Raw genomic sequence first — 17677 nt, 5'->3', positions numbered from 1 at the left:
TGGTGTCCTCCGGTGCTTTCACACACCAGAGGAAAACAAGCAGTCAGAGCTGATCTGGAGTCTGCCATCTCTGAGCAGCTGTCAATCACTCGCAAAGTCCGATCAAATGGTCAAACTAGGCAATGCTGATCCAATATGAATCAATATTCTGTTACTGTAATGCCTATTTCTCTCCTCAGATGTTTTCAGAAACATCTTGTAGTATACTGTTTAGCTGTAAAATGAGAAAGTTTGCCATGTTGAGATCAAGTTGAGGAAATACCAAGCACCGCCCACCAGCCGTAGCACAGCCAATAGGAATGCTCTCTCTCTCTGAAATGACCTGTGATTGGTCAAAGTCTCCCGTCACAGGCTAGATTTTTTAAAGCCTGAAAACAGAGCCATGAGGAGGTGCAGAAGTCTAGTTATCTCTCAGAACACTTGAATTACAATATGCTGAAAAGTTATTGTGGAATTTTTTGCTCAACGATGCACATGAAATCCGGAAACCTGGTTTATTCATCAACCAGTTCTTTTATTTTTGCCTAATGAAGTTTGACAAAAACAAGTAAATGGAGTTTTTGACAGTTGCCTCTAGTCTCGTAAGGCAAGAGCCTGGTAGACGTTCAAATAGGCAGTAAAAAACGTCAAAAAAAACCAACACAATTGGCGTCGTCAAGGTAACGTGATATGTCGCCGCAAAGTGCTGTCCCATTCATATTTATACCATTTCAAGTCCTTGCAGCCTCTCACACTCAACCATTTACCAGGTGACGTCAGTCAAATCCCCGAGGGTTCAGGGTTTAAGGCCTTAGGGGGCACATCTTGTCCACACATGTTTAAATAAATCATCTCTCAGGACTTCGGAGGCTATAACCCATGTAAAACCACACCAGGTAAAATTCAGACGGTGGTCTAAATCAGTATTATTTTTTGGTTTTATATCCAGGGACACTTCATCATCAACTGGAGGCGTTGAAGACCCCCGTTCATCTCAGACCGCCCAGTTTCCACCCCGACAGGACTCCCCCAGCAACAACATCCTGTTACTGAGCCAGAAGAAGATCATGAAGAAGAGGAATCGTCGCATCCTCGACAACTGGATCACCATCCAGGAGCTGCTGGCTCACGGCTCGAGGTCGCCGGACGGAAAGAAAATATACAACCCTCTGCTCTCTGTGACCACGGTGTGACCTGAGGACAGAGAGGAGGAGGAAGAGGAGAAAACAGGGAAGAAACAGGAAGTACAAGATCACAGTTTCAGATTTGTTTGAGTTGGGCAGACGATAGAAACTTGTTGAAAAGAGAGTAAAGACTTGGCAAGGGTGGATGAAAAGAGGAAAGATTTAAAACTTGAATCATTTTGGTGTATGGCAAAGATCTGCTTAAATCTGTCCCCTGAACTGTCTCTGATGGTAAGTACAAGTGGGATGACAAAGGGGAGAAAGAGGAAGATACAGGTAAAGAAAACGTAGGAGATGGCTGAAAATGTCACAGAAAAGGCCTGAAAAAGTCTCTGAAAGGAACTAAAGTTACTGTGAGAAACTTTTAACTAATTATGAAACAGTCTCAACTCTATACTGATGCCTCTATATGACCTACATAAGTAAACAAGACCATCAGCGAGAAGATTTGCTATTTCTATATAGTTATTCTTAATGCTTGTCATCTGTGCAACCGGGTCCGATTCCATGCAAAATCGGATGAACTCCTGCAGGTTCATCAGAACCTCCTTCAGCTCCGACTTCAGCGGGGCCTCCAGCAGCGACCAGCCCACCGCAGACAAACCCAGATCCGGCTTCGCTGCCGCCTTCAACCTGCAGTAAGTGGAGAGCGCCGCACCGGCAGCAGCGGCTCCTCCTCCGGCCAGGAGCAAAGTTATTCCTCGCTGCTCCGCCGGAGCCCGCTGGCAGCGAACACCGACACCTCGCTGCTGGAGGCCCAGGCCGTATTGCTGGACCCGCTGGAGGGAAGGGAGGCACGGGAGAACCAGAACCAGTTCTGAGCAGGGCAGACTGTCAGACCCTGCTGCAGTAAAATGAGAGGTTTTCTAAAGGGAATCTGGTGCTCAGAAACACTACCGCTTTTATCCACAGGGACCGCCAAAATCAACACAAAATGAAAGTTCTCGTAGTTACAAGCGATACACTTGTCCTGAAAAACTGTGCGAGAAGTCGAGTCACTTCTAATGCGTTCAGGCAGAATGCAAGGTGAATTTTACATATTGCAAAAGGAAAGAGACACAAATTGGCGCAAACTGAGGCGAAGACGCGTCTCTGTGAGTTAAAAATGTTTATGCTCGAGCAAAAAATGTATGCTAATCCCGGGACATTATGATCTATCTTGCTCATAAATGTACAGAGAGGGCAAACGGAAGGAGACCGGAGGAAATATGAAATGGAGTTCCTGGTGGCTTCTGAGATATAAACTACATTAGCTGGTTAGCTCACAGCTAATGTAGTTTAATGCTTGACTTTCTGTCTGAAGAAACTTTGAGCAGGGCAATGAAATCCTCGCCGCTGCCTCCTCTGGTTAAAACTCCTCATTAACGGTAGTGTGATACGAGTACGGACATTGAGATGCTCAACAGAATATGTAGATAGGATGACAGCCTTTGAGAGGAAAATTTTACGTATTTTGTTTTCATATAAAAGAAACGTTTCAGAGGATTCAGAGAAGGTCGAGTGATCTTTCTTTTGCAGATTTTCGGTTCATGTCTCAGAATCGAAGTGACTTTATTCTCCAACGACAATAAATGTACATAAATTTATGGTGGTGACGCTGATTTCAGAAACATATTGACAAAATAGCCATAAAGTATTATTGATACACACAGTGGGAGATTGTACAGACCAACAGTCAGTATTCAACCACTATGTGCATTAAGGGAAGAATCCCCACTTTTATATCTGACTGTCAGATCTCATTGATCTGTTGTGATTTTGTGACAATTTTGCTCACTTGCCTTTTAATTTACAGGTGCATCATTTGTAAATCACTTTCCCAGAATGCCTTTAGAGACTCCTGAGGGGAACAGGGACACCTTACATTTTTTACTATTTTCTGCTGCTGTCTCTTCTCTGAGGATTTCTTCCTGTATGACCACAATGTTATTTTTTAATATGTTAGATTGTTCATATTAAGCCTACACATTTGTGTTGCTCATTTGGGGGGTTTTAGCAGCAGGATGGTTCACGATGTGGTTGGGGCTTCAGACACTGGTTGTGTTGGACCTGTGTAAAATGAGATATTAATATTGAGTAATGAAATGCATGAATTAAGTATTGGATGTTGTGGATTATTGGACATAATTCTTGAATCTAAAGTGCTGTAGTGTACAAAGCCTAGTGCAGACATTTTTAGTAGTGAAAGTGCAACAAATGCTGAGTAAATTAAATTAAAATGGAGTGAGATAAGATGCATCACATGTTTCCTGGTTGTTCTTTGAGTCACAAGGAACAAGTGAGTCAGCACATGTCCAGTTGTCTGAGAGCAGGCGAGAGAAGTAAAATATATTAAACGGTAATCAACTAGAGGCACTAATCCTAAATTCTTTGCAGATGATGGGTAACTTTAGCTGTAGAAAAAGACTAAAATATTCTGTGGTGGCAGTTTCTGTTAAAACAAGACACAAACCAAGGTAACAACTTGTCTTTCAAGTAAATTTAATAAAAAAGCATATATTAATAAGAAAAAGATCTGCAGATGGACTCACGAGCACAGCCACCTGAGTGGACTGTGGCAAGTGAGCCCCGAACACAAGAGTAGTCAGCATTTATACATACTAAAGCATAACACACAGATAAGTGCAAAGAAGAGAAAGATAGAAAGTGTATCATTACGTCAGCACAGAACAGACAACAGAGCATCACAAGACATAACAAGTACTTCAGCCCTCTGTTGTTTATAGTCACAGAAGATAAAACTGTCGGGTCACTGTTTTAATGCTTATGGTGACAAGGTTGAACATGTGAGGCCCCGAGATTATCTAAGGTACAGTGTTAACTTTGGCCTACTCCTCGGGGTGTTGGACTGTCAACTGCAGATATGAAAATTGCCATTACAATTCACTGCAAACAAACTATGAGCAAACAAATCTTTTCTAGGGAGACTTTTTCAAGGTAAGGATGTCTCATTGTTAGCATAATGAAAAGCACCTGTGGAATCTCCTGCATTCACCGCCCACTTTTCCTTTTCTTGCTTCTGCTGCCATGTCCAGTGCTGGCAAAGCCTCTTAGGTAGGTACGTCTTAAGTGAAGCCCCACCGCACATGTAGTGAGAGTGACACCTAGCCTTCACAATACAAATTGCATTTTAATTTATAGTCAGCAGGCCAAATATCATTTTATTTTCAAAATAACGCATACGTATATATTAATTTATATACTAATTTCTCAGGCGGCACATGGTCCTCAATTGATTATTTCAAGTTTAAAGAAGCAAAGCAAATGTTCAGTGAATGTCAACAGCCTGAAAACTGTGAAAACTAGTTGGACAAAATGGCATTGTATCTTCTTTTTCCTGTTACAGTTCTGCTGAAGACCACAAATAGCACTTCCTCTGTGCATCTGATAAACATCAGTGAAATATTCTGCTGAAGACCACAAATAGCACTTCCTCTGTGCATCTGATAAACATCAGTGTAATATGTTTTTTATATCTGTATTTCCACCTGTTCATGCTGAAATGTGTTTTTCCACATTCCCTAATCAGCCTTTTGTGTTTTAAATTAACAAAACATTAGCGAATGTAACATTAAATTGGGATAAAACTAAATGTTTGATCATTGTCAACTTACATTTGATCAAAAATAAACTATGCACAGATAATACAGACTTAAACAGGTTTCATCTACATTATACACAGTATAAGCAAAGCTTATCACCTTCACCAAATGAAGCTTTGTCACGGCCGTCGGCGTTTGGTACCGCTACACAAGGCACCCTTTATCATTTTCGCTGTATGAATGTAGTTTTAAGCCAAAAGATCTTTCCTACACCTAACTATCGTGGTTTTGATGCCGGAAATAGCTTGACACCAAGGGGCGTGACACCACGGGGCGGTATGTGACGAGTTGGGATGAGAACGTGTTGGAAATCAACATTAAATTCGGGCAATAACCAAATCAACAAATGCACCAAACGTTCATACACAAAGAAGCGGGACATTAGTAACAAAGAACTAGCTACCTCTCCCAGGTGTTTCATTTGCATGATGTTGTCTCGCTGTGGTGTTTTCTGTCTTTAATGTAAGAGTGCAGTAACATCTTTCACCACACAGATGAACTGACATTTACCAGCCATTATAATCCAGATGGGCACTGTTTCAATAATTTGAAGAAACTCAATAAAATATTTGGAAAACTCAATAACATAATACAAATTAAGCATGACAAATAAAATGATTTAATAATTCAACCAAAATAACAATGAGAAATAATGTTGGAAATCTGCTTCTCTTAACTTTCATTACAAAATGCAACTTGGTCTGACTTATTGAACAACTGGACTCATTTCCTGATCTATTGCTCAGAGTTTAGAGGACGAATAAGACAGAAGACAGATGGGACATGTCAGAATAATCAAGGTGATTTACACCCTCAGAGAAATGGTCAGCTCTGTTTCATCAGCATCATCAGAAGTGATACAAATATATTTACAGTTATTACACGGCTGTGTTGAATACTCAATTCTGATTGGTCAATCACAGCGTTCTGCAGTCTGTAATTTCTGTATAACAGACCGTTGCTATGTTTAACAGACTATTGCTATGGGCGCAGCTCTGATGTCGGACTCTGACGGACCGTTTCTGTGTCAAAATATTGATTTCATCAGTAAGTAGCCGTGTAATAAGCGGGATAATGTACAGCCAGCGGGTCATTGTTGTGAAAGAATCCCCTTCAGGGCTTCGCGTCGGTGTGCAGCATCACTCTGTCGGGGATTCTTTCACAACAATGACCCGCTGGCTGTACATTATCCCTTACATAATATCTGCCAACAGTAAAGCAACAAAATGGAACCTTGCAGAACATTATAAGCTGCACAAAATCCAGATTCAAATCCAAACATTATCATTTGTTTGCTGTCTTAAAGTGTAGAGTAGGTTTGGTCCTGATCTGTGCTGGCTGGTTGGAGGGTCTGGTAGATGGACTCTTCACGTGTGGAGACTGGAGCCAAGTTCTCATAGGTGACAGATGCCTGAAACAGGAAAAGCATCAAACCTGAAATACAGCAGTAGCCAGAGTAACAGGAGCTCAGAGGTGCTGCAGCACAGTTGGTATGAGAAAAATAAAGCGTTATTTTGAACATTAAAGCTTGTAAATTAATCATGTGCAGCACAAAACAACATCCGGACACAGAGCCAGGTTCACTGGATGGCCAACATGTTGAAACTGTGGAAAACTTTAAATACCTCGGTACAGTTCTGGATTCCCAGGTGAGCTTCTCAGAAAATACAGAGTATATTTTCAAGAGATGCTCACAGCGACTTTATCTTCTCAGGAAACTTAGTGTCCTCAGTGTCAGTCAGCAGATTTTAGAATTAGTGCATAAAACTATTGTTGAGAGTGTTTTAACCTTTCACCTTCCTGCTTGGTACGATCACCTTAACTGTAGATATAAGAATACATTCTCTAGGATTGTGTCAGTAGCAAGCAAAGTAGTTAGTAAACCCCAAAAGTCCTTGACTCAACTTTTTACAGCAAGGACGAGGAAGAAAAGCGAAGAGCATCCTGGCAGATAGCTCCCATCCTCTATTCAGCCAGGCGCTATAGAGTCCGTCTGGCAACTAAAAATGTGTTTAAAAAGTCCGTCATCCCATCTAGTGCCATCAATATTCTTACCTCAACAAAGTGACTGAGCAGATCTGAGCCACAGACACTGACATGAACTGTTTTAATGTGTAACATGACCTGTCGATGTATCTGTTTTGTACTAGCTGCTGTCTGCTTTTTAATGTTGTTTCTTGTGTTTGGTGAGCCGAAGAAAAATTTCCACCCTGGTGGACAATAAATGAAATGAAATTTGTCTAAATTGCGAAAATAAAAAGGGTAATGAAACACCATACAGCAATCAAAGAAAAGTCACCTCCATGTGTATGTAGTCTGCATTTCCTCCGGTGTTCACAGCAAAGTTCCTCCTTGTCTTCCATTTGTAGAGGAGCAGCAGAAAAACAGCCAGCAGCACAAAAACACAAGTCACACCGACAACCAGAGGCAGGAAGTAACCTGGGTGAGGGACATGGGAGCAGGGTTAGTATAGTAAACTAAAACTGTTGAGTCTGGAAATCTCAAGCCTTGGGCCTGGAACAGCTGAGATCCCAGTTCATTGTTCTTCAATGTTCAATTTTAATGGTGTCAGAAAGTCAACACAGGTTACTCAAATGAATCACTTGATGCTGTACAAGGATGTTGCAAGAAGCAGAGTTTTCATTGTGTTTAATATCAACAGACACAAACACAACCAAAACCAAAACCCGAGCCGGTCCGGACACGACTGTCCGTGGGCTTTTCATCATAACCTTATATACTTGGAAACATGAACTCATCCCTCCGATCCTGCCATCATAAATTTTAGTATTCTTCAATTCTACTGGTTTCTGTCAAAATATCTTACTAATCAGCATATACCCTATACCATACATATGATCTAGGTGCCTCCCCGACATCCATTATGTCAGAGACAGATTCCTTGTGTTGGGCCCCTTGCAGCTATGAGGTGACTTGGAGTTTGTTTGCATTACATCACTAGAGCTGTGAGTTACAGCGGCCAGTGTGAGTATTACACCACTGGGGTCAATACAGCAGCACTATGATTGTATGCTGTTTCAGAAATAAACACAGGGTTATAGGATTAATACTTTTATCATTGTTTATCAAATTTTTATATAGTTAAAAAGGGATTACTTCTACAAAACCAAAATGAAAATAAGCAGTGACTATCGTTGTTTTACTATTGGCTCACCAGACTTGTTAGAAGTGGGAACCAGACGGTAGAAGCATAGCTCTGCTGCTGGGTGCTGATGTTGTAATGGAACAAACTTTCACTTCTTATCAATATACGTTCTTTGATTCAGGTTTTAAAACCTTTAAGAGGAGGGAACTGCATTCAAAACAATTGTTAAACCTCAAGGATACACACAGTGTGTTTTGGTGAGTAGCACTGAATGTAAACAGAAACTTTGTTGACAAGAAAACTCCACATGGCACCTTTAATAAAAATTAGAAAATCTTCCTGTTATGATAAAATATCAAAGACGTTGGTCTAGATGTTTTTTGACTTGTCATGTGTTCATATCACATGTAAGATAATGTCTCGTATAATGTGACGTATCTTTAATTAAACCTGAGTTTTACTGTAAAACTTTAATCTTCTACGTACTGACCTGTCTTATGTGCTGAAACAGAAAATGGATATTTTTATTAATCTTATGGTACAGTGTTGTTATGCTTGATTTGACATTTTTAAGAACATTTGTTTAGTTGAAGATGAAGTTGAGGCACTGACCGGCAGGACGCAAAACAGTCTATGAACTGTACCTGTAAGCTGGTCGGCGGTTTCAGGGGAAACTGATGGTGTGAAACTTCCTGAACTGGAGCTTTGACTCTGAGTTGTTGTTGGTGTTGGTGTGGAGGCTGATGGGACTGATGCTGAAAAGGATCAGAAAGTCCAGTTTGGGTTTAAAGTGGTTGGAGCAGCGATCAATGAAAACACAATGAAACAATCAGACACTGAATCAATACTGATACACAGATATCCTGATGATAACAATTGGATGCAGTTGATAGATAGACAGATAAATAAATCCCTAGATAATCCCTAATATATATATAAATTAGACCTAGTGGCTTAGGGGTTAAGGTGCACATCCACCTGGTTCTTTTGGCCAAACAACCAAACCAGCAGTCTTTTTTTTTCACAAATCATATAATCAAATAACCAAGTTTCTTCGTTTCAAAACAAATGTATTAAGTTTTTTCATCCTAAAAAAACTAAAATAAATAACTGGTTATATTTTAATTTCTGCTGCTGTGAGGCCATTTAAAAATGTTTTTTTGCAGAAAAAAAGACAGAAAAGATGTTTCACATTATCCATTTTGGGGGGATTTTAAATGACAATAAAACAGCTTTTCATTATCAGTTTGTGTACTGAACTGAAGGTACTGTATGTGGATTATGAAGAGACATTTAAATGAAACAAACTCACCATCTGTGACAATAATGAATTCATCCAGGTATGAATCTGGAGACGAAGCTCTGCCGTAACCACACCTGTACCATCCTGCGTCCGACTTGGTCACCTGTGTGATGGTCACATACAGTCCATATACAGATCCTTCTTTATATTCAATGCTGTATCTGCCACTCTGAGCTTGGTTGCCATCTGTTTCGATGAGAATGTCTTCTTGTTTTTTACATTTGTTCTTACAGAAGAACTTCTGCTTTCCGTAGACGGTATTGCTGCATCGCCAAGTGAGTTCTTCTCCTTCAGTTTCTGTACGGAAGAAACCTGATTGTCCAGCCAACAGTGGTCCTGAAAAGATGAACAATCAAAGTTACCGTCTGAACTTCTGCAGTCTGATCACAATATTTCCTGCTTCACATTGACACAGATCCACAGAGACACACTGGGAGCTGCCCAGTTCAGCCACAGTCCGTGACTAGTGGGGTAATCATTTGCTACATCAATATATTTAGAGTTCATACATCATAAATAAGTAAGTACGTAAAGTTTATTTATTTAGCACCTTTCACAGATACAAAATCACAAATTGCTTTACATCAATAAAAATAATACATCAAGTCAATATTAAAAGTAGCGATGACAAGCGCAGCGCTGTCAAGATAAAATCACAACAAAACAAACAAATGAGGACAGAGACACATAAACAAGTCAAAAGTTCCGAACACAGTCAATAAAAGGCCAATAAAAGTAATTAGTAAAGTGGAGCAGTTATTCAGACAGATTAACAAAAGCCTGTCTGAATAAAAACGTTATCAGCTACTTCATAAAAAAGTCACCGGAGTCTAGAGATCGCAGCGATAGGGGGATGGCATTCCATAAATTGGGTGCGACAGCTTGAAAGGCACGGTCACCTCTGGTTTTATAGTGGGTTTGGGGGACTGCCAGTAGTTTTTGGTCAGAAGACCTAAGAGCCCGATTTGGTGTGTAAGGGAGGAGGAGGTCAGTAATATACTGGGGTGTTTGACCATGCAAGGCTCTAAAGGTTAGCACCAGTATTTTAAAATGGATGCAACATTTAATGGGAAGCCAGTGCAGAGAGGATGAAATAGGGGTGATATGTGATCTCTTGTTATTTCTAGTTAAAAGCCGAGCAGCTGCATTTTGGACTAAATAAAAATAATAATAACTAGAATGGCACTCGGAGAGCGCAGACCTCCGCCATGGTGCCTGACTTTAAAAACAGATCACAGCTCACAGCTGGCGGTATCGTGAGGTGGTCGGCTTATTATTAACACGGTGTGTTTCGTGTAACATATCGGCGGATGCCTCTCTCATTCAGCAGCCTTGTTATGTCTGTATGACGTTACACCACGTTGTCTCTCATCCCATCATCTACCGCTTTTTTCTTTCTCACCGCAGACGGACAGCAGCTCCCGCACCTCGTCATCAACACGCGATCAACGCGTCATCAACTCGTCATCAACACGCGATCAACGCGTCATCAACTCGTCATCAACGCGTCATCAGTTACCTTGCGCATGTTTTATACTCTGTGGTCTTAATGCTCAGGTTGATCAGAATCCTTAAAAATATTCCTGAATTTGGATCATGATCCAGATCGCCACCAAAATCGAATGGATTGTTCATTGTGCCAAACCCCACCCCTTCAAAGAATTCAAATCCATCGCAAACTTTTGGAGTAATCCTGCTAACAGACAGACAGACAGACAGACAGACAAACCAACGCCTTTGGCATTGGCAGAGGTAATAATTATAATAATTAAAGTAACTCACATTCTTCCCACAATTTCATTTGATTTCATTCTTTCCTCACTAAATATGATGAACACACTAAATATATCAGGTTAAAAGACTTTCAGTAGAAACTCACCATCTGAAACTCTGAGCTCAAAGTCAGTGTATGACTCTGGAACCAAAGTTTTGCCCAAACCATACCTGTACCGTCCTGCATCAGACTTGGTCAGATGTGTGATGGTCACAGTCAGAGTTCCTCCTCCTGAAGATCTGTCTCTGTATTCAGTGCTGAATCTGCCACTCTGAGCTCTGACATCATCTGTTTTAAGAAGAATATCTTCTGCTTTACATTTGTTCTTACAGAAGAACTTCCTGCTTCCATATGAAGAGAAGTGGCAATAAAGTGAACCAGTTCCTCCTTCAGCTCCTGTGAAAATGTAGACTTTTGCGCTGACGAGCCGAGTGTTTCCACCACACAGTGCTGTTGAAAATAAGAACAGAGAACACTGATGGTCAGTTCTTTCTGTTATGAGGACTTTCTTATTTGTTTGGTTGTTTTGCCTGACCTGACTCTCGGACGCCCCTGCTCACTTCAGCAGGCCATGTTCTCTCCTCTATAAGGCCTAGGCCACACCGTCTATCTTTACCTGTGTGTGACGGCTCATGGTACAGACTCCATCCTTTCCACACTTCCCATTCATTGTCTATGGAAGCAGCCGTGCAATGCATTCTGGCAGCGTGGAGAGAGACGGAGCATCACGTTGGCCGCTCCTCATTTGCATAAAGTTGAGGTCTAATCTACTTTATGCTAATCAGGGGCGTACAGCGCGACTCTCCGCCTCTGGAAACTCCCTAGAAAACATTTAAACTAACTGTTATCTAAAAAACAGACAGATTTAGCAACTGCATAGCTTATTTCTAAAATGTTTTCAGAAACACATTTTGGTGAACTATTTTTGTGATATAAGAGAAGAAAGAGCCGCCATGTTGAACACGTGCCCTGTGGACACGTACCATCACTGAACTGCTGCAGCTCGCACGCGTGTGGCGTCCACACAGACAGCGTTGCTTGAGTTTGCCTTTGATAATGGCACAATATTTATTTTAGACAGAAAAAGGTTAAGAATTTTAAACAGAGTTAAAGTTTTAAAGGGTTAAAAATAAATATCTTTTTTTCACGTGCCTGACATATTCTACAGATATAGACATTGAAACTGTGAAATGTGTAATGTTGCTGGTAAGACGTCAATACGACTATCAACAGATCATTTTCAATGTCTATTTTTGCTGAGAACCGCGCATGTCACGCGGATAAAATAGGCAACACGCTGAACACCTCCCATCCCTGAACCATCCATTAGATGCACTCAGACTCTCTTGCCAGCAGTAAATCACTGTACCCTACCAGTCAGCTTGCATTGTCTGCATATGTGTCCTATCCCTGTTACGCTGCACACACCAGCCGTGACACACATTTGATTTCAATGCAATGCTAGAATAGATTGTGGAAACGCTGCAGCAGAAACTAGTAACAGCATATATCAGAGAACAGGACTAGGGCTGTCAAAGTTAACGCGATAATAATGCGTTAACGCTAATTCGTTTTCCACTAATTTCTTTAACGCATTAACTTGCAATCTTTAGGTTGAAGGATTTATAAGTAGACTGACGATACTGGTATCATATGAAACTAGTAAACCTAAGGAATCCATTGGTACCAACCATGTCATACTGGCTTGTCGAGAAGGAGGTTAAATAACACTCCAAATGTACGCTAAAGTTTGGCGAGGAAAAACTGGCATGGCCATTTTCAAAGGGGTCCCTTGACCTCTGACCTCAAGATATGTGAATGAAAATGGGTTCTATGGGTACCCACGAGTCTCCCCTTTACAGACATGCCCACTTTATGATAATCACATGCAGTTTGGGGCAAGTCATAGTCAAGTCAGCACACTGACACACTGACAGCTGTTGTTGCCTGTTGGGCTGCAGTTTTCCATGTTATGATTTGAGCATATTTTTCATGCTAAATGCAGTACCTGTGAGGGTTTCTGGACAATATTTGTCATTGTTTTGTGTTTTTAATTGATTTCCAGTTATACATATATGCATAAATTTGCATACAACAGCATATTTGCCACACTCCCATGTTGATAAGAGTATTAAATACTTGACAAATCTCCCTTTAAGGTACATTTCTGAACAGATAAAAAACTTGTGACTAATTTGCAATTATTTGTGATTAACTATGGACAATCATGCGATTTATCACAATTACACATTTTAATCGATTAAAAGCCCTAAACAGGACATCTGAATAAAGAAACAGTAACTGAAAAACATTGAACATTTGGACCAGGGGTCCCCAACCTTTTTTCCTCTGAGAGCTAATTTAACACAATGAAAGAGGCTGTGAGCTGCTCATAGCACCAGGTTGAACATCGCCAATAGCAGAGATAATTCCTGTCTTACTTTTATGTCCTTTAACATCCTTTAACATTTTCAGATCAGTCCTCACCTGAGAAGAAGCAGAAGGACAGAACATGGTGGATATTCATTCTGAATTTGATCCTGATGGAGAAAAATCACTAATCTGCAGGAGAACTGCCTCTATCACTTCACTCCTTCCACTATCTGTCTGTCAGTCAGTCAGGAAGCTGCTAATTTAACATTTACTTCCTCTATCTCTCTTTCCGTTTGCTGCTTTAGTTGCAACCACAATATGATGATGAATGATCATGATGATCATGATGATGATGATGAAGTTGAAGGGGGCTGCAAGTGTTATATGAATTTGTGTAGATCATTGGTTTCGTGATAAAGCTGCTCTGAAGCTCATTTGACACAGTAACTGCAATAAAATGCTGTAACACATCTGACTGAAAATACTGTTAAATCATGTATTAAAAATTTTTTAAAAATTTTAAAAGTTCAGCGAATTTCAACAACCTTGTCCAGTTAAAGAAAAGAATAATAGTGTGGTCAGTAAGAGACTTACTTATAGTAAAACTTCAAGTAAGACACTTTGACAATCAATACACAACTTCTGTGGCTACAAACTTCTGTATTTTTTAGATGCATCTGAAAAACCTCAAAACCAACATCATCATTACTGCAAACAGGAACACTTGCATTCAAGATGTATAAAGGATTATTATACATACGCAGAATTAATCTGCCTTAAAAATACATGGGCTGACATTCGTTACCTTAATGCAGGAAACCCTTTGTATGACCTTGAAAGCCTGAATTAGCAATGAACTGTTTAGCAGTTTTTAACCAAACCAAACAGACCTCCTCCTCTCAGTGACTTTATTGCATCTTTTTGTGGTCATTTTGCACCTCTTTGAAGCCCTTTGTGTCTCTTTGTGATTGTTTTGAGTCTCTTCAAAACAGTTTAGTGCATTATTGTGGTCAATTTGCGTCTCTTTGCAGTTGTTTGGCGTCTCCTTGTGGTTGATTTTGGTCTCTTTCTGGTCACCAAAGAAGAAGAAGAAGAAGAAGAAGAAGAAGAAGAAGAAGAAGAAGAAGAGTTTAAGGCCCATTTCCAATCCGGCCCTACACCCTCCCACATAGCGGCCACTTCGGGACGAACTTCCCTCTCCGTTATACATAGCAACTGCTATAACGAAATAACAGACCGTAGAACGCCGTGATTAACCAATCAGAATTGAGTATTCAACAACGCCGTGTAATAAATATGTATACAACAATTTACAATCTAATGAACATGTCTACCGTTTTCTAGACTAGACGAGGGTATCTTTGATCCTAAATACAAGCTGTTTACTTTAAGTTGATAACGTCTGTATGACAATAAAGTAGAATAAATTAAATGTCTCTTAGTTTGAGCAGATTACCGTAAATGTTTGTACCGGTAGTCACACGGAACTGACATTAGAGCGTGTTCCAACACAAAACAGCATGAAGTCCATCTCTTACATCCATGGTCCTGCTACCATTAATTAATTCCGTCTGTACAAGGGACTACCAAGACTTAGTGACAAAGTGGCAACCTGGAGAATGAGACCTCTCGGTCACTGCCAAAGACATCAAGAACTCCCAGCAAGCATGCTGGTGCTGAGGGAACCAACGCACGGGCATCGATCACAGGGACTTCTCACACCAACATACATGGACGTAACAGGTTGCCTTTTAATTTACAGGTGCATCATTTGTAAATCACTTTCCCAGAATGCCTTTAGAGACTCCTGAGGGGAACAGGGACACCTTACATTTTTTACTATTTTCTGCTGCTGTCTCTTCTCTGAGGATTTCTTCCTGTATGACCACATGTTTTTTTTTAATATGTTAGATTGTTCATATTAAGCCTACACATTTGTGTTGCTCATTCGGGGGGTTTTGGCAGCAGGATGGTTCATGGTGTGGTTGGGGCTTCAGACGCTGGTTGTGTTGGACCTGTGTAAAATGAGATATTAATATTGAGTAATGAAATGAATGAATTAAGTATTGGATGTTGTGGATTATTGGACATAATTCTTGAATCTAAAGTGCTGTAGTGTACAAAGCCTTATGCAGACATTTTTAGTAGTGAAAGTGCAACAAATGCTGAGTAAATAAAATTAAAATGGAGTGAGATAAGATGCATCACATGTTTTCTGGTTGTTCTTTGAGTCACAAGGAACAAGTGAGTCAGCACATGTCCAGTTGTCTGAGAGCAGGCGAGAGAAGTAAATTATATTAAACGGTAATCATCTAGAGGCACTAATCCTAATTTCTTTGCAGATGATGGGTAACTTTACCTGCAGAAAAAGACTAAAATATTCAATGCAAACAAACTTTGGGTGAACAAATCTTTTTTAGTGAGACTTTTTCAAGGTAAGGATGTCTCATTGTTAGCATAATGAAAAGCACCTGTGGAATCTCCTGCATTCACCGCCCACTTTTCCTTTTCTTGCTTCTGCTGCCAGGTCCAGTGCTGGCAAAGCCTCTTAGGTAGGTACGTCTCAAGTGAAGCACCAGCACACATGTAGTGAGAGTGACACCTAGCTTTCACAATACAAATTGCATTTTAATATATAGTCAGCAGGCCAAATATGATTTTTAATTTTAGAAATAACGCATATATATTCATTGATAAATTATTTGCACATGGTCCTCATATTGATTATTTAAAGTTTAAGGAAACAAAGCAAATGTTCAGTGAATGTCAACAGCCTGAAAACTGAGAAACTAGTTGGACGAGTTGCTTGGACAAAATGGCGTTGTATCTTCTTTTCCTGTTACAGTTCTGCCTGAAGACCACAGATATCACTACCTCTGCGCATCTGATAAACATCAGTGTAATATGTGTTTTTATATCTGTATTTCCATCTGTTCATGCTGAAATGTGTTTTTCCACATTCCCTAATCAGCCTTATGTGTTTTAAATTAACAAAACATTAGCAAATGTAACATTAAATTGGGATAAAACTAAATGTTTTATCATTGTCAACTTACATTTGATCAAAAATAAACTATGCACAGATAATACAGACTTAAACATGTTTCATCTACATTATACACAGTATAAGCAAAGCTTATCACCTATACTCAGATATGAAGAGCAAATGTGATCGTGGAATATAACAAACCACACAACTTTAAAAATGTACAATTACATACAAAAGCATCAATACTCACATCTAGTATAGTGGTAGACAACAAAAGTTACATATGAAGTTGGATACATAGTTATTTATTAAAGCTATTCACTTCTAAAATACAACAAAGATCAAAGATGACAAATTCAACAAGCAACTAGCAGACCCCCTGCACGCAAAAAACAAACAATCGTGAATCTCACACAATAAACAGGATAAATGACTGATGTGAAATGGTTGACATTTAACATTTCTTCAAATATACATAGAATCCAAAAACCATGAGAAAATCCCAGTCCGTTCTCATTCCCAGGGCGTCAAATAACGAAGCTTTGTCACGGCCGTCGGCGTTTGGTACCGCTACACAAGGCACCCTTTATCATTTTCGCTGTATGAATGTAGTTTAAAGCCAAACCATCTTTTCTACACCTAACTATCGTGGTTTTGATGCCGGAAACAGCGTGACACCAAGGGGGCGTGACATCAAGGGGCGGTATGTGACGAGTTGGGATGAGAACGTGTTGGAAATCCACATTAAATTTGGCAATAACCAAATCAACAAATGCACCAAACATTCATGCACAAAGAAGCGGGACATTAGTAACTAAGAACTAGCTACCTCTCCAGTGTTTCATTTGCATGATGTTGTCTCGCTGTGGTATTTTCTGTCTTTAATGTAAGAGTGCAGTAACATCTTTCACCACACAGATGAACTGACATTTACCAGCCATTATAATCCAGATGGGCACTGTTTCAATAATTTGAAGAAACTCAATAAAATATAAGTTTGACAAATTAAATGATTTCATAATTGCTTCTCTTGACTTTCATTACAAAATGCAACTTGGTCTGACTTATTGAACAACTTATCTTCCTTATTTATTGCTCAGAGTTTAGAGGACGAATAAGACAGAAGACAGATGGGACATGTCAGAATAATCAAGGTGATTTACACCCTCAGAGAAATGGTCAGCTCTGTATCATCAACATCATCGGAAGTGCTAAAAATATATTTACAGTTATTACCCGGCTGTGTTGAATACTCAATTCTGATTGGTCAATCACAGCGTTCTGCAGTCTGTAATTTCTGTATAACAGACCGTTGCTATGTATATACAAACCGTTGCTATGGGCGCAGCTCTGATGTCGGACTCTGA

General features: G+C 40.0%; 2 protein-coding genes across 2 annotated transcripts in view; one reads left to right on the top strand and one right to left on the bottom strand.

Moving 5' to 3' along the window:
• Window positions 1-3401, top strand: part of LOC119489844 (PDZ domain-containing protein 4-like) — a 45076-nt gene extending 41675 nt beyond the window's left edge. Inside the window, exon 17 of the mRNA XM_037772758.1 lies at window positions 929-3401. Within this exon, the coding sequence (XP_037628686.1) occupies window positions 929-1172 (244 nt within the window). The 3' untranslated portion in view covers window positions 1173-3401. The remainder of the gene's footprint in view (window positions 1-928) is intronic.
• A 2525-nt stretch (window positions 3402-5926) lies between these two features.
• Window positions 5927-17677, bottom strand: part of LOC119489845 — a 63321-nt gene continuing 51570 nt past the window's right edge. Inside the window, exons 8-12 of the mRNA XM_037772759.1 lie at window positions 11054-11398; window positions 9184-9510; window positions 8516-8626; window positions 7065-7204; window positions 5927-6176 (exon numbers count right to left, since the gene is read on the bottom strand). Coding sequence (XP_037628687.1) covers window positions 6066-6176; window positions 7065-7204; window positions 8516-8626; window positions 9184-9510; window positions 11054-11398 — 1034 coding nt within the window. The 3' untranslated portion in view covers window positions 5927-6065. The remainder of the gene's footprint in view (window positions 6177-7064; window positions 7205-8515; window positions 8627-9183; window positions 9511-11053; window positions 11399-17677) is intronic.

This window comes from Sebastes umbrosus, chromosome 6 (genome assembly GCF_015220745.1).
Source record: "Sebastes umbrosus isolate fSebUmb1 chromosome 6, fSebUmb1.pri, whole genome shotgun sequence".
NCBI lineage: Eukaryota > Metazoa > Chordata > Actinopteri > Perciformes > Sebastidae > Sebastes > Sebastes umbrosus.
This window is presented reverse-complemented; position numbering and strand designations above follow the sequence as displayed.